General features: G+C 47.0%; 2 protein-coding genes across 9 annotated transcripts in view; both read left to right on the top strand.

Moving 5' to 3' along the window:
- The first annotated feature begins 3,584 nt into the window (after positions 1-3,584).
- LOC134572045 (nucleoside diphosphate kinase A) overlaps positions 3,585-26,228 on the top strand; it is a 151,494-nt gene continuing 128,850 nt past the window's right edge. The window contains exon 1 of the mRNA XM_063430834.1: positions 3,585-3,589. The gene's annotated coding sequence lies outside the window, so the exon portion shown is untranslated. The remainder of the gene's footprint in view (positions 3,590-26,228) is intronic.
- Positions 3,627-26,228, top strand: part of PRRT2 (proline rich transmembrane protein 2) — a 28,547-nt gene continuing 5,945 nt past the window's right edge. For all 8 annotated transcript variants that reach the window (XR_010085228.1, XR_010085227.1, XR_010085224.1 and 5 more), the window contains exons 1-3: positions 3,627-3,823; positions 6,449-6,963; positions 13,361-13,493. Coding sequence is in view for 1 of the 8 variants with exons in the window: in XM_063430835.1 (XP_063286905.1) it covers positions 6,541-6,963; positions 13,361-13,493 (556 nt within the window). In the remaining 7 variants the exon portion in view is untranslated. The remainder of the gene's footprint in view (positions 3,824-6,448; positions 6,964-13,360; positions 13,494-26,228) is intronic.

The following is a 26,228-nucleotide window of genomic DNA, read 5'->3' as shown; positions in this document are numbered from 1 at the left end:
TGTGGGACTCTCCGGGCTCATGAATAATGGATCGGCCCAGACGTGCTTACATTATGGATGTGGCAGCAGAGAGGGATGGCGGCTTAGTGATATCCAGTGTGTGGGCTGGCACTGCATCCGCAACTACTGGAACAGCAGAGACTAGCACTGCACCCAGAACTACTCTGATAGCAGAGAGACCAGTACAGTATCCAGAACTACTGAAATGGCAGAGAGACCAGTACTGCATCCAGAACTACTGGAATAGCAGAGAGACTAGCACTGCATCCAGAACTACTGGAATAGCAGAGAGACTAGCACTGCATCCAGAACTACTGGAAAAGCAGAGAGACTAGCACTGCATCCAGAACTACTGCAATAGCAGGGAGACTAGCACTACATCCAGAACTACTGCAATAGCAGATACTAGCGTTGCAGCCAGAACTACTGGAAAAGCAGATACTAGCGTTGCAGCCTGAACTACTGGAATAGCAGAGACTAGCACTGCATTCAGAACTACTGGAATAGTAGAGAGACTAGCACTGCATCAAGAACTACTGCAATAGCAGAGACTAGCACTGCATCCAAAACTACTGGAATAGCAGAGGCCAAAACTGCATCCAGAACTACTGGAATAGCAGAGAGACGAGCACTGCATCCAGAACTACTGCAATAGCAGAGGCCAACACTGCATCCAGAACTACTGCAATAGCAGAGGCCAACACTGCATCCAGAACTACTGGAACAGCAGAGAGACTAGCACTGCATCCAGAACTACTGGAACAGCAGAGGCCAACACTGCATCCAGAACTACTGGAATAGCAGAGAGACTAGCACTGCATCCAGAACTACTGGAATAGCAGAGAGACTAGCACTGCATCCAGAACTACTGCAATAGCAGAGACTAGCACTGCATCCAGAACTACTGCAATAGCAGAGCTACTGGAATAGCAGAGAATCTAGCACTGCATCCAGAACTACTGGAATAGCAGAGGCCAACACTGCATCCAGAACTACTGCAATAGCAGAGACTAGCACTGCATCCAGAACTACTGCAATAGCAGAGACTAGCACTGCATCCAGAACTACTGGAATAGCAGAGAGACTAACACTGCATCCAGAACTACTGGAATAGCAGAGAGACTAACACTGCATCAAGAACTACTGCAATAGTAGAGACTAGCACTGCATCCAGAACTACTGCAATAGCAGAGACTAGCACTGCATCCAGAACTACTGCAATAGCAGAGACTAGCACTGCATCCAGAACTACTGCAATAGCAGAGACTAGCACTGCATCCAGAACTACTGGAATAGCAGAGAGACTAACACTGCATCCAGAACTACTGGAATAGCAGAGAGACTAACACTGCATCCAGAACTACTGCAATAGCAGAGACTAGCACTGCATCCAGAACTACTGCAATAGCAGAACTACTGGAATAGCAGAGAATCTAGCACTGCATCCAGAACTACTGGAATAGCAGAGGCCAACACTGCATCCAGAACTACTGCAATAGCAGAGGATGGCTAAGGTCTGTGTTGGAATAGGAGAGGGTGGTTAAGGTCTGTGTTGGAATAGCAGAGGATGGCTAAGGTCTGTGTTGGCATAGCAGAGGATGGCTAAGGTCTGTGTTGGAATAGCAGAGGGTGATTAAGGTCTGTGTTGGAATAGCAGAGGATGGCTAAGGTTTGTGTTGGAATAGCAGAGGATGGCTAAGATCTGTGTTGGAATAGCAGAGGGTGGCTAAGGTTTGTGTTGGAATAGCAGAGGGCGATTAAGGTCTGTGTTGGAATAGCGGAGGATGGCTAAGGTCTGTGTTGGAATAGCAGAGGATGGCTAAGGTCTGTGTTGGAATAGCAGAGGATGGTTAAGGTCTGTGTTGGAATAGCAGAGGATGGTTAAGGTCTGTGTTGGAATAGCAGAGGATGGCTAAGGTCTGTGTTGGAATAGCAGAGGATGGCTAAGATCTGTGTTGGAATAGCAGAGGATGGCTAAGATCTGTGTTGGAATAGCAGAGGGTGATTAGGGTCTGTGTTGGCATAGCAGAGGATGGCTAAGGTCTGTGTTGGAATAGCGGAGGATGGCTAAGGTCTGTGTTGGAATAGCAGAGGGCGATTAAGGTCTGTGTTGGAATAGCGGAGGATGGCTAAGGTCTGTGTTGGAATAGCAGAGGATGGCTAAGGTCTGTGTTGGAATAGCAGAGGATGGCTAAGGTCTGTGTTGGAATAGCAGAGGATGGCTAAGGTCTGTGTTGGAATAGCAGAGGATGGCTAAGATCTGTGTTGGAATAGCAGAGGATGGCTAAGATCTGTGTTGGAATAGCAGAGGGTGATTAGGGTCTGTGTTGGCATAGCAGAGGATGGCTAAGGTCTGTGTTGGAATAGCGGAGGATGGCTAAGGTCTGTGTTGGAATAGCAGAGGGCGATTAAGGTCTGTGTTGGAATAGCGGAGGATGGCTAAGGTCTGTGTTGGAATAGCAGAGGGCGATTAAGGTCTGTGTTGGAATAGCAGAGGGCGATTAAGGTCTGTGTTGGAAAAGCGGAGGATGGCTACGGTCTGTGTTGGAATAGCAGAGGATGGCTACGGTCTGTGTTGGAATAGCAGAGGATGGCTAAGGTCTGTGTTGGAATAGCAGAGGATGGCTAAGGTCTGTGTTGGAATAGCAGAGGATGGCTAAGGTCTGTGTTGGAATAGCGGAGGATGGTTAAGGTCTGTGTTGCAATAGTAGAGGATGGCTAAGGTCTGTGTTGGAATAGCAGAGGATGGCTACGGTCTGTGTTGGAATAGCAGAGGATGGCTACGGTCTGTGTTGGAATAGCAGAGGATGGCTAAGGTCTGTGTTGGAATAGCAGAGGATGGCTAAGGTCTGTGTTGGAATAGCGGAGGATGGTTAAGGTCTGTGTTGGAATAGTAGAGGGTGGCTAAGGTCTGTATTGGCATAGCAGAGGATGGCTAAGGTCTGTGTTGGCATAGCAGAGCGTGGTTAAGGTCTGTGTTGGAATAGCAGAAAATGGTTATGGTCTGTGTTGGAATAGCAGAGGATGATTAAGGTCTGTGTTGGAAAAGCAGAGGGTGATTAAGGTCTGTGTTGGAATAGCAGAGGATGATTAAGGTCTGTGTTGGAAAAGCAGAGGGTGATTAAGGTCTGTGTTGGAATAGCAGAGGATGGCTAAGGTCTGTGTTGGAATAGCAGAGGATGGCTAAGGTCTGTGTTGGCATAGCAGAGGATGGCTAAGGTCTGTGCTGGAATAGCAGAGGGTGATTAAGGTCTGTGTTGGAATAGCAGAGGATGGTTAAGGTCTGTGTTGGCATAGCAGAGGATGGCTAAGGTCTGTGTTGGCATAGCAGAGCGTGGTTAAGGTCTGTGTTGGAATAGCAAAGGATGGTTAAGGTCTGTGTTGGCATAGCAGAAGATGGTTATGGTCTGTGTTGAAATAGCAGAGGGTGATTAATGTCTGTGTTGGAATAGCAGTGAAAGTGCAAGGTGTCAAGGAGATGCTTAGGGTTAGCACTGGGCGTGGGTGAAGGGAGGGGGTATCTTCTGTGAGCATCTTTTCGAGCCGAGATATGGAGTGAGAATGGGAGGGAGGGATGCTCGGAGAGTGAGATGGAGTGAGAGTGGGAGGGAGGGATGCTGTGAGAGAGGGAGAGTGAGAGAGGGAGGGGAAGAGAAACAAGACACAGCATCTTCACAGCCAGACACGCCGCTTGCTTGGTGTCGGGGGTGGGCAGGTGACGGACCCCTCTAGGACTGGATTTTGGGGTGCAGAGACACAGTACCTGTCCCCTCATCCTGTCTAACACCCCAGGAGACTGTGCGAGAGCGAGGAAGGAGAGGAGGTGAGGGGCACACTTTGTGTGTTTGCCAGATGAGTTGTGTAGGGAGGGACGCTGTGTCACACAATAGACAGGGGTTTGTGTGTATTTGTGAATGTTTGTGTGTGTGTGTACACTATGTAACATGCATGTATCAAAGCGACCTCCTCATTAGCATGTGCTAGTAGACAGCTGTGTTCTCCATCCATGTCTCTCCATGTGTTACTGCAGTGGGTGCCTGTGTGTGAAAGGGGGGGGGCTGCATGATATATGTTCAGGATGGAGCAGGAGAGGGGTGCACAGATGGTCGGTACACACTGCGTTCACTGTGTTGGTCTGCTCCAAGTGGAGAAGCCAATCCCTTGTGTAATGGAACGAACGGCAAGATGTGTGCGGCTGCAGTGGGTGGAAAAATTAATTAAAATATATATCAGGAAGGTATAGCGCACAAAGTTTGTCATTCGAAGCAGCATATTGACATTACTGTACACACAATATACATTTCATATTAATGTACACAAAATATACAGTTACCCAGAGCCACACACAGATATTAATATACACACAATATACAGAGAGTTACCCACAGTGCAACACAGACATGTATATATTCACACATATCCAAATACACCATGGCATTGGGCATATTCAGTCCCAAACTCCCTCTACACCAAGTCCCCCTATCTTAGCACCTTCAGTCCCCAACTTCCTCTACACCAAGTCTCCTATCTCAGCACCTAGTGTCCCCAACTCCCTCTACACCAAGTCCCCTATCTCAGCACCTTCAGTCCCAAACTCCCTCTACACCAAGTCCCCTATCTCAGCACCTTCAGTCCCCAACTCTCTCTACACCGTCTCCTATCTCAGCACCTAATGTTCCCAACTCCCTCTACACCAAGTCCCCTATCTCAGCACCTTCAGTCCCCAACTCCCTCTACACCAAGTCCCCTATCTCAGCACCTTCAGTCCCAAACTCCCTCTACACCAAGTCCCCTATCTCAGCACCTTCAGTTCCAAACTCCCTCTATACCAAGTCCCCTATCTCAGCACCTTCAGTCCCCCAGCTCTCTCTACACCAAGTCTCCTATCTCAACACCTAATGTTCCCAACTCCCTCTACACCAAGTCTCCTATCTCAGCACCTAGTGTCCCCAACTCCCTCTACACCACATCCCCTATCTCAGCACCTAATGTCCCCAACTCCCGCTTCACCACGTCCCCTATCTCAGCACCTAATGTCCCCAACTTCCTCTACACCAAGTCCCCTATCTCAGCACCAAGTGTCCCCAACTTCATCTACACCAACTCCGCTATCTCAGCTCCTAGTGCTCCCAACTCCATCTACACCAAGTCCCCTAACTCAGCACCTAGTGTCCCCAACTTTCTCTACACCAAGTCCCCTAACTCAGCACCTAGTGTCCCCAACTTTCTCTACACCAAGTCCCCTAACTCAGCACCTAGTGTCCCCAACTTTCTCTACACCAAGTCCCCTAACTCAGCACCTAGTGTCCCCAGCTTCCTCTGCAGCAAGTCCCCTTTATCAGCACCTAGTGTCCCCAACTACCTCTACACCAAGTCCCCTAACTCAGCACCTAGTGTCCCCAACTCACTCTACACCAAGTCTCCTATCTCAGCACCTAGTGTCCCCAACTCCATCTACACCAAGTCCCCTAGTCCCCCAAGTCTGCACTCTAAGCCCCCCTTTAATGTTGCATCTAGTCTCCCTTTAACTCTTCACCTGGTTCCCCCCATGTTAGTTAGTGCTGACACACTCCCCTTACAGCAAGTCACCACTTTAAGCACCAAGTGTCCCTCTGTTAGCACCTGGTCCTCCCTCTCTCAGATCTCCAAGATGAACACAGGGTCTATTGAAGCTGAAGCTCCAGACCCATACAATGCAATATGTTTAGTGATCTACTGCTGCCATACTCATAGCTTGTAACCAGGGAGGCTCACATATCTTCCACGGAGGGACTGAGGATAATGGTAGAGGTAGGTTTGGGAATGCATCCTCCCCTCCAAACCCATCCTAGCCCTGTAACACTGCACTCACTCCCCCTTTTACACTATACTCAGTCCCCCAGATGTCCATTATACCGAGTCCCCCCCACCAATGTTCCCTCACCTTCCACACAGTCTGTTCTCACCCTCCTTAGATCACTCACACCTGATCGTGTTTTTTCTATCACTCTGGTCTTGTTTAAGCTGATCTGATGGGTTTAATTTTGTGTCTCCACATCTCGATGGTCACTTAGCACTGAGCCTCACTATATTAGAGTGTTTTTTTATCAGTACGCTGTGTTGTGGCTGCAGATTAAACTATAAAAATACATTATATATGGCAATACTAATAATAATTAAACTGTAGTACAAATAATAACCTTTATTCATACAATAAGCTGCAACGGTACAGTGAGCTGTGATTAGACACTGAGCTGTTATAATACACTAGGCTATAATAATACAATAAGCAGCGTTGGTTATGGTGTTTGGAATGTCCCTTTAATTACATTTTGCCTTTATTTAACGCTCCATGTAGTTAATAAATAGTCTGCACACAAGGAATTAATTATGTTCTCATTAATTACTGACATATGAGAGTGCTGTGTCTTGTCTTTTTCCTAATTCTCTCCTTCCTCCTCCATTGCAGAATCCAGGTCTTGCTCTCCCTCCCTATTCTGACTCCATCAACCCTAATTGTTCTCCAATTTCCCCCCATTCACACCCCTGGCTCCCATACCAATGGCCACCCCTCCTGCGGATACTGGGCCACCCCCTGAGGCCCAGACATCTCCTGAGCCCACAGAACCTGTTTCTGCCTCTGTGGTGGTGGTAGTTGACTCACCCGAGGCTCCTCCAGAAGCTACAGGATCTCAAGAGGAACCAGATGTGACCATCCAATCAAAATCCTCTTCTCTCAATGATTTGAAATCCCAGCCTGCTGCAAATGGAGGGCCCAGGGCCCCTAGCCTTACTGGCTCTGAGGGCCGCCTGGCACAAGCTGCCTCTAACTCTCCGAGGCCCAGCATATGTCGACAAGGGTCTACAGCCACGACCAGCGGTATTGCTGCAGAGAAGCCCAAAGACTATCTTATCATTGCCATCTTGTCTTGCTTCTGCCCCATGTGGCCGGTCAACATTGTGGGATTTGCCTATTCCATCATGGTGAGTAATTACAACTTCATTCCTCAACCTTGTTCTACTCACTTTATACTAGCTTATCTCTCCTTAACCGTACATACGCCGTCTATCATTACCCATAAATAATCCATCTTCCATTACCCATACATACTCCCTCCTACCTTTACTGTTACATACTCCCTCCTACCGTTGCCCATACATTCTCCCTCCTACCGTTGCCCATACATTCTCCCTCCTACCGTTGCCCATACATTCTCCCTCCTACCGTTGCCCATACATTCTCCCTCCTACCGTTGCCCATACATTCTCCCTCCTACCGTTGCCCATACATTCTCCCTCCTACCGTTGCCCATACATTCTCCCTCCTACCGTTGCCCATACATTCTCCCTCCTACCGTTGCCCATACATTCTCCCTCCTACCGTTGCCCATACATTCTCCCTCCTACCGTTGCCCATACACACTCCTTCCTACCGTTGCCCATACACACTCCTTCCTACCGTTACTCATACACACTCCTTCCTACCGTTACTCATACACACTCCTTCCTACCGTTACTCATACACACTCCTTCCTACCGTTACTCATACACACTCCTTCCTACCGTTACTCATACACACTCCTTCCTACCGTTACTCATACACACTCCTTCCTACCGTTACTCATACACACTCCTTCCTACCGTTACTCATACACACTCCTTCCTACCGTTACTCATACACACTCCTTCCTACCGTTACTCATACACACTCCTTCCTACCGTTACTCATACACACTCCTTCCTACCGTTACTCATACACACTCCTTCCTACCGTTACTCATACACACTCCCTCCTACCGTTACTCACATACTCCCTCCTACCGTTACTCACATACTTCCGCCTACCGTTACTCATACATACTCCCTCCTACCGTTACTCACATACTCCCTCCTACCGTTACTCACACATACTTCCTCCTACCGTTACTCACACATACTCCCTCCTACCGTTACTCACACATACTCCCTCCTACCGTTACTCACACATACTCCCTCCTACCGTTACTCACACATACTCCCTCCTACTGTTACTTACACATACTTCCTCCTACCGTTACTCACATACTCCCTCCTACTGTTACTCACACATACGCCCTCCTACCGTTACTCACACATACGCCCTCCTACCGTTACTCGTATGCCTTTGTCAACACATAACACCAAATAAGGAATTCCCACTAAAAGTCATTAATGTTTGAATTTCAACCTTTACTCTAGAACTTTGTATTTTAACCTTTAACTCATCCCCAGTTATTGACATTCAGGTCCCCCTGTGCCATCCTAGCGTGATAGATCAGGGTGATATCAGGACATTCTGCAGGAATCAGAGATGAAGGGCAGATTCTCAGTGTCTCAGAGTGATTTGTGGGGTAGAATGAGCTGGGCACAAATTGGCTAAATAGACAGATTCATGGGGTGCACTGACACATTCACAGACTAAACAAACAGATTCCTGGGGTGCAATGGAGGATACTGAAGGGTAATGTGCAGATTCCTGCGGTGAAATTGCAGATTCTCAGGGGTAATGTGCAGATTCCTTGGGGCAGTTACATACTCTTGGTCTGAATGGGGACACTGAAAGATTCTCTGTTTTTTACTGTGACGATGTCATCATATAGAGTATGTAATGAACGGTTAATATAGACCCATTCTGCAGTGAGGATGGTTAGTAGGTTAGCGAGTGTGAGGATGAGTAGGAGGTTGGTGAGGGTGGGTGGGAGGTTGGTGTGGGTGAGGATGAGGATGAGTGGGAGGTTGGTGAGGGTTAGTGAGGGTTAGTGGGAGGTTGATGAGTGGGAAGTTGGTGAGTGTGAGGGTTAGTGGGAGGTTTGTGAGGGTGAGTGGGAGGTTGGTGAGGGTGAGTGGAATGTTGGTGAGGGTGAGTGGAATGTTGGTGAGGGTGAGTGGGAGGTTTGTGAGGGTGAGTGGGAGATTGGTGAGGATGAGTGGGAAGTTGGTGAGTGTGAGGGTTAGTGGGAGGTTTGTGAGGATGAGTGGGAGGTTGGTGAGGGTGAGTGGAATGTTGGTGAGGGTGAGTGGGAGGTTTGTGAGGGTGAGTGGGAGATTGGTGAGGATGAGTGGGAAGTTGGTGAGTGTGAGGGTTAGTGGGAGGTTTGTGAGGATGAGTGGGAGGTTGGTGAGGGTGAGTGGAATGTTGGTGAGGGTGAGTGGGAGGTTTGTGAGGGTGAGTGGGAGATTGGTGAGGATGAGTGGGAGATTGGTGAGGATGAGTGGGAGGTTGGTGTGGGTGAGTGGGAGATTGGTGAGGATGAGTGGGAGGTTGGTGAGGATGAGTGGGAGGTTGGTGAGGATGAGTGGGAGGTTGGTGTGGGTGAGTGGGAGGTTGGTGAGGATGAGTGGGAGGCGGGTGAGGGTGAGTGGGTGAGGGAGGTTAGTGATTAGAACAGTGTTATGATGGGATTCCTGCTCTGTCAGCATCAGCCACAGCAGCTCAGGTAAAGCTCGTTAACAGTAATTAATAATAAGGCAGGTCCTCCATGACCTATGGGAACACACAGACATGGATACACTCACAGATATACACAAATACAGAGGTGGACACAGACACGTGACGTATACACATATACGCAGACACAGACACAGATGTACAGAAACATGAATACCCAGACAGATATACAAAGAAGGGTCAATACCAAGAAGTTACAACAGGACACACAAAGCATTAGAAACACACAATCCCAAAGAGACACAGGGGCATACACATAGCCATCCCAGCACACAAACAAATGTAAAATTAATCACAGAACAAGCTGTGTGAATAATGTGAATCAACACACACAGCGACTGAGAAAATGGGGGCGGGGGGGGGGGGGACAGACAGTGAGGAAAGGAGTGATGGACATAATTGGAGCAGATGGGGGTGGGGGGCAGTGTGGGTTCGATTGTTAGCAGTCTCAGTGGAGACCGTTAGGTAGGATGAGGCACTGCTTGGCTGGACTCAGGGCAGGGTGGGTTGGATTGTTAGCAGTCTCAGTGGAGATGGTTAGGTAGGATGAGGCACTGCTTGGCTGGACTCAGGGCAGGGTGGGTTGGAGCTGTCTCAGTGGAGATGGTTAGGTAGGATGAGGCACTGCTTGGCTGGACTCAGGGCAGGGTGGGTTGGAGCTGTCTCAGTGGAGATCGTTAGGTAGGATGAGGCACTGCTTGGCTGGGCTCAGGGCACGGTGGGTTGGATTGTTAGCAGTCTCAGTGGAGGTGGTTAGGTAGGATGAGACACTGCTTGGCTGGACTCAGGGCAGGGTGGGTTGGATTGTTAGCAGTCTCAGTGGAGATGGTTAGGTAGGATGAGGCACTGCTTGGCTGGGCTCAGGGCACGGTGGGTTGGATTGTTAGCAGTCTCAGTGGAGGTGGTTAGGTAGGATGAGACACTGCTTGGCTGGACTCAGGGCAGGGTGGGTTGGATTGTTAGCAGTCTCAGTGGAGATGGTTAGGTAGGATGAGGCACTGCTTGGCTGGGCTCAGGGCAGGGTGCGTTGGAGCAGTCTCAGTGGAGGTGGTTAGGTAGGATGAGACACTGCTTGGCTGGGCTCAGGGCAGGGTGGGTTGGATTGTTAGCAGTCTCAGTGGAGATGGTTAGGTAGGATGATGCACTGCTTGGCTGGGCTCAGGGCAGGGTGGGTTGGATTGTTAGCAGTCTCAGTGGAGATGGTTAGGTAGGATGAGGCGCTGCTTGGCTGGACTCAGGGCAGGGTGGGTTGGAGCAGTCTCAGTGGAGATGGTTAGGTAGGATGAGGCACTGTTTGGCTGGGCTCAGGGCAGGGTGGGTTGGAGCAGTCTCAGTGGAGGTGATTAGGTAGGATGAGGCACTGCTTGGCTGGGCTCAGGGCAGGGTGGGTTGGAGCAGTCTCAGTGGAGGTGGTTAGGTAGCATGAGACACTGCTTGGCTGGGCTCAGGGCAGGGTGGGTTGGATTGTTAGCAGTCTCAGTGGAGATGGTTAGGTAGGATGATGCACTGCTTGGCTGGGCTCAGGGCAGGGTGGGTTGGATTGTTAGCAGTCTCAGTGGAGATGGTTAGGTAGGATGAGGCACTGCTTGGCTGGACTCAGGGCAGGGTGGGTTGGAGCAGTCTCAGTGGAGATGGTTAGGTAGGATGAGGCACTGCTTGGCTGGGCTCAGGGCAGGGTGGGTTGGATTGTTAGCAGTCTCAGTGGAGATGGTTAGGTAGGATGAGGCACTGCTTGGCTGGACTCAGGGCAGGGTGGGTTGGAGCAGTCTCAGTGGAGAGGGTTAGGTAGGATGAGGCACTGCTTGGCTGGGCTCAGGCAGGGTGGGTTGGATTGTTAGCAGTCTCAGTGGAGATGGTTAGGTAGGATGATGCACTGCTTGGCTGGGCTCAGGGCAGGGTGGGTTGGATTGTTAGCAGTCTCAGTGGAGATGGTTAGGTAGGATGATGCACTGCTTGGCTTGGCTCAGGGCAGGGTGGGTTGGATTGTTAGCAGTCTCAGTGGAGATGGTTAGGTAGGATGAGGCACTGCTTGGCTGGACTCACAGCAGGGTGGGTTGGAGCAGTCTCAGTGGAGATGGTTAGGTAGGATGAGGCACTGCTTGGCTGGACTCAGAGCAGGGTGGGTTGGAGCAGTCTCAGTGGATGTGGTTAGGTAGGATGAGGCACTCCTTGGCTGGGCTCAGGGCAGGGTGGGTTGGAGCAGTCTCAGTGGAGGTGGTTAGGTAGGATGAGACACTGCTTGGCTGGGCTCAGGGCTCCCTATAGGCAGAGTAGACACCTGCCTACATGCACCTGACCACTAATGGACGCCTGTTTTCAGCACTTATAACGTGTGTTTTGTTTTTCTGATTGAAAGGAACACTATGGTATTCCTGGCAATGTAGTGTTAAGCCGGGGGTGCTCAAAAAGTAGATCTCCAAATGTTGTAAAATGAAAGCATCATGAGAGTTGTAGTTTTGGACACCAATGTGTTAAACTAAATTCCCAACCCCCCTTATATTGCAGTAAAAAGGTGTTTAAATTTACATTTTTCCCCACACCACCTCAATGGCTGAGATCATCAGTCTTGATGATCTCAGCCAATCTAATGCTTTCCAATAGAAAAGCATTGGGAGACTATTACTAATGGGCAGCAAAATGCCACACTGCACCAATCAACATCTGCTCATAGAGATGCATTGAATTAATAAATCTCTACGGGGAACGTGCAGCTGCAGGAACAGTTATAGCGGGTGTTACACTCAGTGCTGTCCCAGCCTCCAGTGTCTGTGTGTGAGGCTGGACAGGAAGTGGAAGGGATCACTTCCCATCTGTCCACTAACAGCCTCTCACACAGGAAATGCCTTTGGTGTCTGTGTGTGAGGCTGGACAGGAAGTGGAAGGGATCACTTCCCATCTGTCCACTAACAGCCTCTCACACAGGAAATTCCTTTTAGGAGGAGCAAGGTAAGCTCTGAGTGATGCACACTGTATAACAGCTCCGGCAGGTTGGGGGCACAGATTGGCTGGGGTTACAGGGGGTCAAAGGATCAAGTTGGGGGCACAGACTGGCTGGGGTTACCGGGGGTCAGAGGATCAGGTTGGGGGCACAGACTGGCTGGGGTTACCGGGGGTCAGAGGATCAGGTTGGGGGCACAGACTGGCTGGGGCTTCTGGGGGGTCAGAGGATCAGGTTCGGGGCACATACTGGCTGGGGTTAGTGGGGGTCAGAGGATCAGGTTGGGGGCACAGACTGACTGGGGTTAGTGGGGGTAAAAGGATCAGGTTGGGGGCACAGACTGGCTTTGGTTAGTGGGGGTCAGAAGATCAGGTTGGGGGCACAGACTGGCTGGGGTTACCAGGGGTCAGAGGATCAGGTTGGGGGCACAGACTGGCTGTGGTTACAGGGGGTCAGAGGGTCAGGTTGGTGGCACAGACTGACTGGGGTTAGCGGGGGTCAGTGAATCAGGTTGGGGGCACAGACTGGCTGGGGTTACAGGGGGTCAGAGGATCAGGTTGGGGGCACAGACTGGCTGTGGTTACAGGGGGTCAGAGGGTCAGGTTGGGGCACAGACTGACTGGGGTTACCAAGGGTCAGAGGATCAGGTTGGGGGCACATACTGGCTGTGGTTACAGGGGGTCAGAGGGTCAGGTTGGGGGCACAGACTGACTGGGTTTAGCGGGGGTCAGAGAATCAGGTTAGGGAGGGTAAGTTACAGACTGGTTGGGGTCTAAGGATTTGGCTGTAAGTAGTGGAAAGGGATAATCTATAATATGGGGTTTGGTTAGAAAGGTGTTATCTATGGGGTTTGGTGGGAGAATAGATGTGGGTGGAGGTTGAGGACAAATGATGAGGATTTAGAGTGCACCTTGTCCTTTCTGATCATGTGACACTATTATAACAAACACACTCTCTCTCTCTCTTTCGCCCCATAGTCTCGTAACAGCCTTCAGCAAGGGGACGTGGATGGGGCCCTGAGACTGGGTCGCGTAGCAAAGCTCCTGAGCCTTGTGGCGTTGGTGGGTGGAGTCCTGATTATCATTGTGTCCTGCGTCATCAACTTCGGGTGTAAGTTTACAATCTACAGTAACACACAATGACACAACACACAACCCTACAGTGAAACACAGTATCACAAGCCCAAAGTAAACACAAAGATATAATATTACAAACATGCAGTAACACACATTAACATAATATCACAAACATACAGTAACACACATTAACACAATATCACAGCCTTACAGTAAGACCTGAATGGCACAATATTACAAACCTACAGTTAACCGTGTTTGCACAATTGTATTTATTATTTAAATTCCCTTTACATTTACACGCAAACTTACAACATTATTATTATTACTGGCATTTATAAAGCGGCAAGATATTCCGCAGCGGTGTACAATTGGGAGAAAGATAATACAATATACACAGACCATTTCAAAAGGCAGAAAACCCTGAAGATCTTTTATACGGAGTACTTTGCTAGATAGCCTGTGAGCTTGCAATCTAAAGGTTAAAATGGGGAGATGAGACAAGAGGCAGCAGGGGGAGTTTGGAGGTGATGGCAGATAGAATTAGTACTATAACTGCAGTAACTGGTAACATGTGAAGGGAATGAGGAGGTGATTGGCTGTGGTTCCAAACAGCTGGAAGAGCATGCTACATAGCTAGAAGGAACTGGGGCGAGTTGGTGTAGTTGCATTTTGGAATTGGACTTAAGGAATAGAGATAGACACAGTGAGTGGGGAGATAGAGATAGATAGGGAAGTGGGAGGCTGGGGTGTAGAACATAGCAGGCATTTGTTGTATACAAATGAAATATTTTTCAAAATAATTCTATCAGCAAAAATATAAACTACATGTAACTGCAAGTACAACAAATTACAATAGTAAACTAAGCAAAATGGAGCATTGTCTAAGTAGATACAGTGATTAGTCTCAACATTAAAACCACCTGCCTAACATTGTGTATGTCCCCCCTCGTGCCGCCAAAACAGCTCTGATGCGGCACGGCATGGGGTCCGCAAGATCTCTGAACATGTCCTGTGGTATCTGGAACCCCGACATTAGCAGCAGATCCTTTAAGTCCTGCATGTTGCGAGGTCCGGCTTCCATGGATCAGATTTGTTGTTCCAGCACACCAAACAGATGCTCAGTCAGATTTGGAGGCCAAGGCAACACCTTGAACTCATTGTCATGTTCCTCAAACCATTCCTGAACAATGTTTGCAGTGTTGCAGGGAGCATTAACCTGCTGAAAGAGGTCACAGCTATCAGGGAACACCATTACCATGGAGTGTACGTGGTTTGAGACAATCTCTAGGTAGGTGGTATGTGTCAAAGTAACATCTGCATGAATACCAGCACCCATGGTTTCCCAGGATAACATTACACAGAGCATAACATCCGCCTGCCTGCCTTCTTCCAATAGTGGATCCTGCCGTCATCTCTTCCCCAGGTAAACGACGCACACGCAGCTGGCCATTCACCTAATCATGGGCTTTCTAACTGATCTTCCGTTACGCAGCCCCATATGCAGCAAACTGTGATGCACTGTGTGTACTCACCTTGTTCCACCATGGCCAGCATTACATTTTTACCAATTTGAGCTACATTCGCTCTTCTGTGTGATCAGACCAGACGGGCTAGTTTTCACCCCCCCCCCCCAGTGCAGCAATGAGCCTTGAGGGCGCCCATGACCCGGACATCGGTTTGTCTAGTTGTCCTTTGCACCACATTCGATAGGTACTAACCACTGCATATTGGGAACACCCCACAAGACATTTTGGAGATGCTCTGACCCAGTCGGCTAGCCATCACCATTTGGCCCTTGTCAAAGTCACTCAGATCTTTTCGCTTGCCCATTTTTCCTGCTTCCAACACATGAAATTGAAGAACTTACTTCACTTACTGCCTAATATATCGCAGCCCTTGACAAGCACCATTGTAACGGTATAATCAGCGTTATTCACTTCACCTGTCAGTGGGTTTAATGTTGTGGCTGATCAGTGTAAATAAAGTTTGGTGAATAGTGATGCCTCGAACGGTTCGCTGGCGAATAGTTCCTGGCGAACATAGCTTGTTCGCGTTCGCCACGGACGGCGAACATATGCGATGTTCGGTTCTCCCCCTATTTGTCATAATTGAGTAAACTTTGGCCCTGTACCTCACAGTCAGCAGACACATTCCAGCCAATCAGCAGCAGACCCTCCCTCCCAGACTCTCTCACCTCCTAGACAGCATACAATTTAGATTAATTTTTTTTTTTTATTATTATTATTTTTTGTAGACAGAAGTGTGTTATATTTGAGGATGCTAGGCTGAACGTGCGTATATCATGGCTAGTTGCACTGAGGGTATGAGTATATAGCAGTACATTGTTGTGAAAGATGGCTGTCATGTTTAGGGTGTAGCTTGCACGTTATCAACTGTGTATTTATATCAGCAGCTCCACCATTAGTTATAAATCAAGTGTGAGTCGCCCCATAAGATGAGACTAGTGAATAACATAATACATGAACGGTTAATGTAAAGGCATGTAAGGAACTACGACAATAAACTCTTTAGGAGGTAAAATAATGACATGTTTAAACGCTTGCTACTTTACGATTAGTTAATGTGCAGAGAGCAGTTCATGTGATTAAAGGCATGGTGTGGAGGATCGGCTATAGTGGGACATGCTTGGCAGGCTGCTGTTTACTGCTTGTGCTCATCCGATCCCTTCTGGGCGCCAGGTGCAGACCCTGGGAGTCCCTGATACCTGGAACAACAAAGGCAAGTCTCTGGCTGAGTGCCGGGTTCGAGGCTTGAGGTAATGGAAGCTTGTTTTGTCGGATGGTCGGATCTGTCCCGGTGGTGCTCAACGTCCGGTGCGGGATTGTGGTGGCTGAAAGTGGAGGCGAGTGCTTGACGTGGGGCAGGCTCTGCATTTCTGTTTGTGCCTCCGGTCCCGTCTTCAACGCCTTTTGCGTTGGTGGATTTTAATGGGGACTGCTTCGCTTAGCTGTGGTGGAGCTTGTTGGGGCTTTGGTGGAGCTTGTTGGGGCTTCCTGCTTGTTATTTGCTTCCAAAATTGATTAAAGAGTCTGTCCAGCTTAGACTTAATATCCTGCCATGCTTTGCTGGTACCAGGAGGACACGCGTCTGCCGCCATATTGGGAGAGTCGCAGATGAGTATGTCAGCCTGGGCGGCTGTGCTCTGTGCGTCCATTAACTCCAGACAGCCTCTCAGGGGTGGACCGGGATAACCCCCACCGGTCCGAGGGGGGGAAGTAATGGAGCTCCTGCCGGGAAGTAGCTGCTCCTGGGCATCCCAGGATCGGGAGATCGTCCGCCTCTCCCGCCCGGTGAGCACCAGGCCACACTTGCCACGCGGAGGTAAGTAAGACTCTGTCGAGTTGCTGACCGCTATTAAGCATGTCGGGTCGGTCAGGTAGGAGCAACATTGCTGGGGTGAAATTTGCTTGTTGATAGCTGCTTAAAGTGAGATATTGAGGGAGCTCACACGAAGTGCGTCTTTCCTCCATGAAAGCTAGGCCTCGCCCCCCAGAAGCTGCATTCTTGGTGAGAGGAGGGACAGTGTAGCTGCTGCTGATTTAATAGGGAAATCGATAGCTAGGCTAGTGTATTCAGTGTCCACTACAGTCCTGAAGGACTCATCTGATCTCTGCTGTAAGGACAGCACCCCAAAAAGTCCTTTTAAGGGCTAGAACATCAGTCTGCTTTTTTTTTTTTTTCTGTGTAATCCAATTGCAGTTGCCTGCCTGCCAGCGTGTGTGTCAGGCTCACAGCGAATACTGTGCCCACTTGCCCAGTGCCACCACTCATATCTGGTGTCACAATAGCTTGCATTTAAAAAAAACAAAAACTTTTTTGACTGTAATATAAAAGCAGTCAGTTTCCTTCACACGTGTACGTTTCAGGGCCTGCCAGGGCACAGTGTCACACCAGTGCAACTCATATCTGGTGTAACAGTAGTGTACATTTAAAAAAGAAAATACAGGGGGCTTGTTGTCACCTTTCGGGGACCCTTGGTGTTGTACGTGGCTGGGTGGAGGAAGAGACCTTCAATGACATCAGTGAGGACAAGGAACGGGACATGGCTAGCTTGGTATCCAACCTTGTGCAAATGGGGAGTTTGCGGTTGTGCAAATGGACTGTTTGCGGTTGTTTGCGGTGCGTTAAACGGGGAGTTTGGTCTGTCACTGTGAAGCGGGCGTAACCCTTACACTACCTGATCGATACAACATCATACCTGATGTTTTAAAGCATGTTATTCCAAACAATTTAGGAATGTTAGGTGATTTATGCCCTTTATGGATTAAAACCAGACTCTGCATCAACTATGTCATTTTCCATGGGAGTTTTGCCATGGATCCCCCTCCGGCATGCCACAGTCCAGGTGTTAGTCCCCTTGAAACAACTTTTCCATCACTATTGTGGCCAGAAAGAGTCCCTGTGGGTTTTAAAATTCACCTGCCTATTTAAGTCTATGGCGGTTCGCCCGGTTCGTGAACATTTGCGGAAGTTCGCATTTGCCGTTCGCGAACGGAAAATTTTATGTTCGCGACATCACTATTGGTGAAGTATCTTCCAAATTCCTGTCAGTACCATGAAGCTGCAGGGAGAGGTGGAATGAAATGGCTTTGTTTCTGTTACTTTGTGTAAAATGACAAATGTTATACTACAGCGTGACACAATAACATCACATTACAAACCCACAATAAGTCATAGCGACACTCTACAAACCGACCTAAAACATGGACCCAAAATGGATGATAATTTACATTACGTGTCAGTTTGTGTGATATTTCTGCTTATTATATGTAATCACGAAAATAAAAACCATCTGTAACTCCTCTCCAGGCTAACAAATACATTGTAACTCTCCAGTGTTTGAGTGGTAAAATAACTCTAGGGCAAAGGTCTAGCGGTCACCATGGAAAGCAGTGAAATATTCCTGCTGATTTCTCCACTTTTAGAAATGTTCCCAAGATTGTTCTTCAATAATAACCTACTTGGTCCATCGTGTTGAACCTCTCCAAATACCCATTATAGAAGGATATGTAGGATAAGTTCAAGATCCACCCCCCTACAAAGAGCCAGAATTACTAAACAAATGTTAGTCCAATAAATAGTCTGTTATAGTGCAGTGCACAATCTGTCCAATATATATTCTATGAAAGTCTAATAGTCCGATACATAGTCCCTGTTACTCCGATACATAGTCCGTGTTACTCAGATACATAGTCCGTGTTACTCCGATTCAGAGGTTGTTTATTCCGATACATAGTCCGTGTTACTCCGATACATAGTCCGTGTTACTCAGATACATAGTCCGTGTTACTCAGATACAGAGGTTGTTTATTCCGATACATAGTCCGTGTTACTCCGATACAGAGGTTGTTTATTCCGATACATAGTCCCTGTTACTCCGATACATAGTCCCTGTTACTCCGATACATAGTCCCTGTTACTCCGATACATAGTCCGTGTTACTCCGATACAGAAGTTTTTTATTCCGATACATAGTCCGTGTTACTCCGATACGTAGGTTGTGTATTCAGATACGTAGTCCGTGTTACTCCAATATGTAGTCCGTGTTAATTTTAAAGAGTAATATGTACATACAGGATTCATAACAGAAAGTCACATGTTTACAGAAACACAGTTGCATATGTATAGAAGTGCATCACCATGTGTATGTGTATGTGTGTGTATATATATATAGACAAGAGTGTAAACTCCATAATATGTCTGCCTCATTTAGTTATGTAAGAAACATGCTAGGTACACCTGTCTAATCTATAACTAAGAACATGCTAGAGATCAAAATGACAGGTAGCTGGAGAGTCGTATAATAAGAGGGAAAGTAATTACAGTACGTCTAGCTAGGATTGCCCCACACACTCACACAGTACTGGGCTGACTGATATAGGCCTTGTTGATATGCCCTGTGGCTGTAAGAAAGCATAAAGGCTGGGATTAGCTGTAGCAGGCTCAATATAGGGGTGACATGCACATAATTATAGCCCTGATAACACTGCCCTCTGGTAAATCACTGCCGTTCATAGGTCAAGTAGGTAAAGGAAACCTGAAACAAAAAACAAGAACTAAGATACTATGGGCTATCACTGCATAATGTCGGCAGATCGTGTGTAACTGGCCATGGATCTTGGGGGTAAAGCTCAGCGTCAGCCATCTCCTAGACAAGGAAACTTGCAGGGGTGGCTCGGAGGTAGTCCAATGCTAAGTGTGGCATCCATCCAGCCCCGGGCTGCATTGAGGGCCTGCATCGGAATACCACGGACTCGGGGGCTCACGGCTGGGCTTAAGTCCTTTCTTATCAGGATGGATGTTCACTGCCTGCGGTGTTGGGTCTTCTGCCTCCATGGGTGATGCTTTGGGAGGATATCCCTGGTGGCTCTCAGCCCAGGCAGGCTCAATACAGCTGGGCGGGAAGTTTTCGCCCGGAGCTGGCTCACGGGCCCCTTTACCTGCCCTCTTCCTTCCACTGTTCCGGCCATATGTTGCTGCAGTAGTTTGCTGCCTTGAGTTGTGCCCAGAAATGGGTGAAGATCTCATCCAGCCATATAAGCATGTGTTCCACTGCAGCTCATCCAGCTGGCACCTCAGGCCTTTTCTGATGCTCAGGAGTGGAAGGCATATCTGCCATTTTGAGGGTAGCATTGTGGTCTTGCCCCAATAGTGTCCGCTGCTTATGGTCAGGGAGATGAGTGGAGCCAATCAGTGGGGACCGGGATAACCCCCACTGGTCCAAAGGGAGGGGGCGATATTCAGGAGTATAAGCGTCAGCCAAAGAACCAGGAAGGCTATCGTCTCTCCCCGGTTCGGTCATGTATAGGCCACAAGCCTCAAGCAGGAGTCGGGGATGCTCGTGTGAGGTACCACCGTGTACAGCAGTGACCACTGGGTAAGATTAGTGCAGTCGAAAAAACATAAGTAGTAGGGGTATTATACCCCGATATCCGTCTTCAGACACAGGAGCTTCTGCTGAGCATGTCTGGTGTGCTTGACAGTCAGGCTCCGTCCCCCCCTCCATAGTCCTTGAAAATCCAATATATAATCTGTGTGAGTCTAAAACATAGTTTGTGTGAATCTATTGTATAGTTTATTTTAGTCCCATACATATCCTGTTATAGCCCAATACCTGTACACAGTCTGTTAGTCTGATATATAATCTGTTATTCTGGTACACAGCCCATTACAGCCCTATACATAATCCATGCTAATCTGTGTTAATCCGATACATAATCATGTTAATCTGTGTCAATTCGATACATAACCCATGCTGATCTACGTTAGTTCCAATACATAATCCATGCTGATCTACGTTAGTCTGATAAATAGTCCATGTTAATCTGTGTTAATCCGATACATAGTCCATGTTAATCTGTGTTAATCCGATACATAGTCCATGTTAATCTGTGTTAATCCGATACATAGTCCATGTTAATCTGTGTTAATCCGATACATAGTCCATGTTAATCTGTGTTAATCCGATACATAGTCCATGTTAACCTGTATTAATCCGATACATAGTCCATGTTAATCTGTGTTAATCCGATACATAGTCCATGTTAACCTGTGTTAATCCGATACATAGTCCATGTTAACCTGTGTTAATCCGATACATAGTCCATGTTAATCTGTGTTAATCCGATACATAGTCCATGTTAACCTGTGTTAATCCGATACATAGTCCATGTTAATCTGTGTTAATCCGATACATAGTCCATGTTAATCCGATACATAGTCCATGTTAATCTGATACATAGTCCATGTTAATCTGTGTTAATACGATACATAGTCTGTGTTAATATGATACATAGTCCATGTTAATCTGTGTTAATCCGATACATAGTCCATGTTAATCTGTGTTAATCCGATACATAGTCCATGTTAATCCGATACATAGTCCATGTTGATCTGATACATAGTCCATGTTAATCTGTGTTAATCCGATACATAGTCCATGTTAATCTGTGTTAATACGATACATAATCCAACGCACATTTCACGTTAGTCCAATGAATAATATTTCCGGGGTAATCATCAGACTGTTTAGAGACACATTTATTATTATTTTTATTAGATTTATGTTAAAATTATGATTTCCTGGAAATGAGAGTTTGTGGTGAGTGAATGCGGACACTGCTACTCTGGGAAATGGGGTACAGTAACTCTTCAAACATACAATAAACAACATAATAGTCCCAAACCCTATCAAACTAATCCATCATGTAATGTTATGCAAATATAGAGAAATGAAAGCGAGAACTGGATGGTCAAGCACCACATGGGTAAAAAAAACTAAAGGAAAGTGTTCTTTTTATTTAAAAGTCTAGAAATGGTTCCTGGACTCAAGAGTTTAGAGAAGTAAGACAGATCTGGTAAATAAACGGCATTTGTGGCCGTGGGCGATCGCTATCGAAGTACATGGGCAGTCCTGCTTAATCGGCTGGCAAGGCTCAGCACATACACACACTGGCGTACATACTGCGGTCGCCCTGCGGACTCCTGCAACCGGTACCCACCGCCATGTTTTGCGGCCCTGGCCTGCGTGGCAAACTGCCGGGGCCGCACATAAAGGGGTCCATCTGGTGGCCCATGCTTTTAGGGCCACCCGATTGATTTAGATTTTCAGGGGGCCCGGTCAGCACTGGGCACTTTAACAGCGCGAAGGGGCCTCGTGTTGACATCAGACAGCTGGGAGGAAGTGACTGCCCCGGTCACTCCTCCCAGCTATCAGAGAGCCGCGCGGGAGGAAGGAGGAAGGAAGGAGTCAGAGCGGGAACTCTGACTCCCATCAGGCTGAGCCCCTACTGGACCCCAGGGAAAGTCACCCTCCAGCAAAAGGTAGGAAACAGGAGGGTGACAAACATTTTGTGTATGTGTGTGTGTCTCTGTATGTATGTGTGTGTCTGTGTAGATGTGTGTCTCTGTATGTGTCTGTGTGTATGTATGTATGTATGTGTCTGTGTGTCTGTCGGGGGGGGTGTATGTGTGTGTCTGTATGTATGTGTCTGGGGGGGGTGGGTCACGGATCGGGGGGATGCCCACGGATCAGTTTCGCACCGGGGCCCCATGGATTGTGTGTATGCCACGGCTACGCACCAGGCTAATGCCGCGCTCATGCTTCCAAATCTGGGAGATATCAATTTCAATGGGGGGGGGGTAATGTATATCTTAAAAGCTACGTACCTCCTCCCCCCTCCTTCACATAGGAAAACTGAGACTCAATCCCAAGTATCCGACTTCTATCCAAAAATACCGATCTGGCAAGACTGTGTCTCTGGGGATTATTCATCACAGTGCAAAATCTAGTTTAAAAAATATCTCCCTACTTGGTAATAATCATAACCTAATTTTACCCTAAATCACTGTTTGGTTTTCAGTTGATTAGGATTCTGTGTTTATCAAATAACCCCCTATTCGTGTTAAACAAGATGTATATGTTTAAATAAATGGTATGCACCGCTAATTAGCGGTATAACAGATTATGGGTCCACCTCTTTATTAATAAATACATTTATCTCTGTACATTGAGACCACACAGTTGTGTACATTTAATTTCCCCCCTATACAGAGAATCAGATGTACTGTTTGTAGGTCCCTCCCCTCGCACCCTACTAGGGAGGCTACAAATCTCCATCTGTCGGACCCTGTTAGACAGTGCGTGTTTCACTGTGTCACAGCGCCAGTCAAGCAAGACGCAAGGTTGGCTGCTGGTGACATTATCCGCTGATGCGTGACAGATATACAGTCTTACACAGGGGACGGTCTCTCGCTGTCACTTTAATTAATTCACCTCCATCTATCAATATCTGTCTCTCCTGCAGTTATACCAAAATTAGAGAAATCGCAATCTTTGGAGCAGATGTACTAATAAAATGTCATAAATAAATACAATGTTAACGTGCAATTCAGATTGTATCAGCATTTAGCAGTAGCAGTAATTTATTAATCATAACGTGATCTGTTTTTAAATTTAACGGCGGGTGTACTCGCAAAATACGGCTGTTGTGGTGTCTTAGCTGGTGAGCGGAGCGCTAGTTTAAGATAGACTTTCCTCCGCTGGTATTCCAATAGTTACTCAGGAACAAGCAGGATATCATAAGAAGAACAGAATAAGCAGTAAATAAAGAAATCCACAAATCTCCCATCACCTTTCCCAATAACTGGACGACACGCAGTATCAGGAGCAGAACTGAACTTTAATGTCACACAATCTGCTTTTATGCAATCCTCCCATGCAAAGGAGACACCCACAGAAAATTAGGAATTACCCAATCAATAGCTGGTTACAGTACACCTATTCCCTCCCCTCAGCCTGAGAGAGAACTTAATTATCTGTACATTTTAAACACACATTTTCCCCCAGTTTTTGGATGTACCCCAAAACTATAACCTACACCCATAAATTACATATCCCCGGATAGCCCTGATCTGGGTGAGCAACATACTGAAAAATGACCCAGATCAGTTCAGGGGTTCACGAATTTCCTGGATGTCTTAGTTTTACCGACCGCACACGAGGTGTAAGTCGAAAATAGTTCCATGTGTTTTGGCCTTGCGGTCGGTCTCCGTTCGTGAGGTGAAAAGCATGATGTTTAATATAATGGGTTCTGCCTGGGTTCGTATGATTCCCCTCATTCGTATGATTCTTTTCACCGAACGTCTTTCTGTTCTCTTGAGTTTCCACGAACGGGGTTGAGTATGGTCACTGCGGTGTTTGCATGGTTGAGTGTCCGATTTGGGTTCCAGACACTCGACAACACTCGACGACCAAACACCGCTGGTGCGTTCGTATGGAAAGATGTTCGCATGCCGAACGGCAGCCACCCAGGGACTACCCAGTGTTTGTGTGTGATTGTCAATTAAGGTAGTGTGAATAAAGATAGGGGGGTTCAATTAGTGCCCCACTCCTCTCAGGGGTGACCTAGTTGTTCGGTAGTTGGTTCGTTTGTCAAATGGTACGACTTCAGATGGTTGAAAGTAGATTCTTACCGAACAACCAGATGAATGATATAACAGATAGCTTTTTACTTGTTTCTTCTAAGTAACGAACTGTGGCAAATAGTGTAAAATACTGCAACAATTAAAGGAACACTATAGTCACCTAAACTACTTTAGCTTAATAAAGCAGTTTTAGTGTATAGATCATCCCCCTGCAATTTCACTGCTCAATTCACTGTCATTTAGGAGTTAAATCACTTTGTTTCTGTTTATGCAGCCCTAGCCACACCTCCCCTGGCTATGATTGACAGAGCCTGCATGAAAAAAAAAAACTGGTTTCACTTTCAATCAGATGTAATTTACCTTAAATAATTGTATCTCAATCTCTAAATTGAACTTTAATCACATACAGGAGGCTCTTGCAGGGTCTAGCAAGCTATTAACATAGCAGGGGATAAGACAATCTTAATTAAACAGAACTTGCAATAAGGAAAGCCTAAAAAGGGCTCTCTTTACAGGAAGTGTTTATGGAAGGCTGTGCAAGTCACATGCAGGGAGGTGTGACTAGGGTTCATAAACAAAGGGATTTAACTTCTAAATGGCAGAGGATTGAGCAGTGAGGCTGCAGGGGCACCAAAACTGCTTCATTAAGCTAAAGTTGTTCAGGTGACTATAGTGTCCCTTTAAGGGTAGGGACAGCCAATAATAAAAAAAAATGATGAGTAGCAAAACACAGTCCGCTACAGCTGGCCGTGAATTAAAGTAATAATGTTTTCTTTCAGCGCAGTATAACATAGAAACATAGAATGTGACGGCAGATAAGAACCATTCGGCCCATCTAGTCTGCCCAGTTTTCTAAATACTTTCATTAGTCCCTGGCCTTATCTTATAGTTAGGATAGCCTTATGCCTATCCCACGCATGCTTAAACTCCCTCACTGTGTTAACCTCTACCACTTCAGCTGGAAGGCTTTTCCATGCATCCACTACCCTCTCCGTAAAGTAATACTTCCTGGTATTATTTTTAAACCTTTGCCCCTCTAATTTAAGACTATGTCCCCTTGTTGTGGTAGTTTTTCTTCTTTTCAATATAGTCTCCTCCTTTACTGTGTTGATTCCCTTTATGTATTTAAATGTTTCTATCATATCCCCCCTGTCTCGTCTTTCCTCCAAGCTATACATGTTAAGATCCTTTAACCTTTCCTGGTAAGTTTTATCCTGCAATCCATGAAACAGTTTACACCCTGTTCCAAATTAATCGGCAAATTCTATTTAAGTGTCACAAAGATTAAATATTTTGTTTTTCAGTTTAACTCATGGATGGCATTGTGTCTCAGGGCTCTTTTGATCACTGAAAACAATCTCGGACACCTGTGATAATTAGATTGCCAGGTGAGCCCAATTTAAGGAAAAACTACTAAAGGAGGGTGTTCCATTACCATTTTCATGCAATATGGGGAAGAAAAAGGATCTCTCTGCTGCCGAAAAGAGTGAAATAGTTCAATGCCTTGGACGAGGTATGAAAACATTAGATATTTCACGAACACTTATGCATGATCGTTGCACTATTAAGAGATTTGTGGCTGATTCAGAGCACAGATGGGTTTGTGCAGATAAAGGCACATTGAGGAAGATGTCTGCCAGATCCATGCATCGGATCAAGAGAGCAGCTGCTAAAATATCATTAGAAAGCAGCAAACAGATATTTGAAGCTGCTGATGCCTCTGGAGTCCCATGGACATCAAGGTGTAGAGTCCTCCAGCAACTGTGCATAAACCTTCTATTCGGCCACCACTAAACAATGCTACAAAGCAGAAACGGCT

This window comes from Pelobates fuscus, chromosome 8 (assembly GCF_036172605.1).
Source record: "Pelobates fuscus isolate aPelFus1 chromosome 8, aPelFus1.pri, whole genome shotgun sequence".
Taxonomy (NCBI): Eukaryota; Metazoa; Chordata; class Amphibia; order Anura; family Pelobatidae; genus Pelobates; species Pelobates fuscus.
Note: the sequence above shows the minus strand (reverse complement) of the source record. Positions and strands in the feature narration are given on the sequence as shown.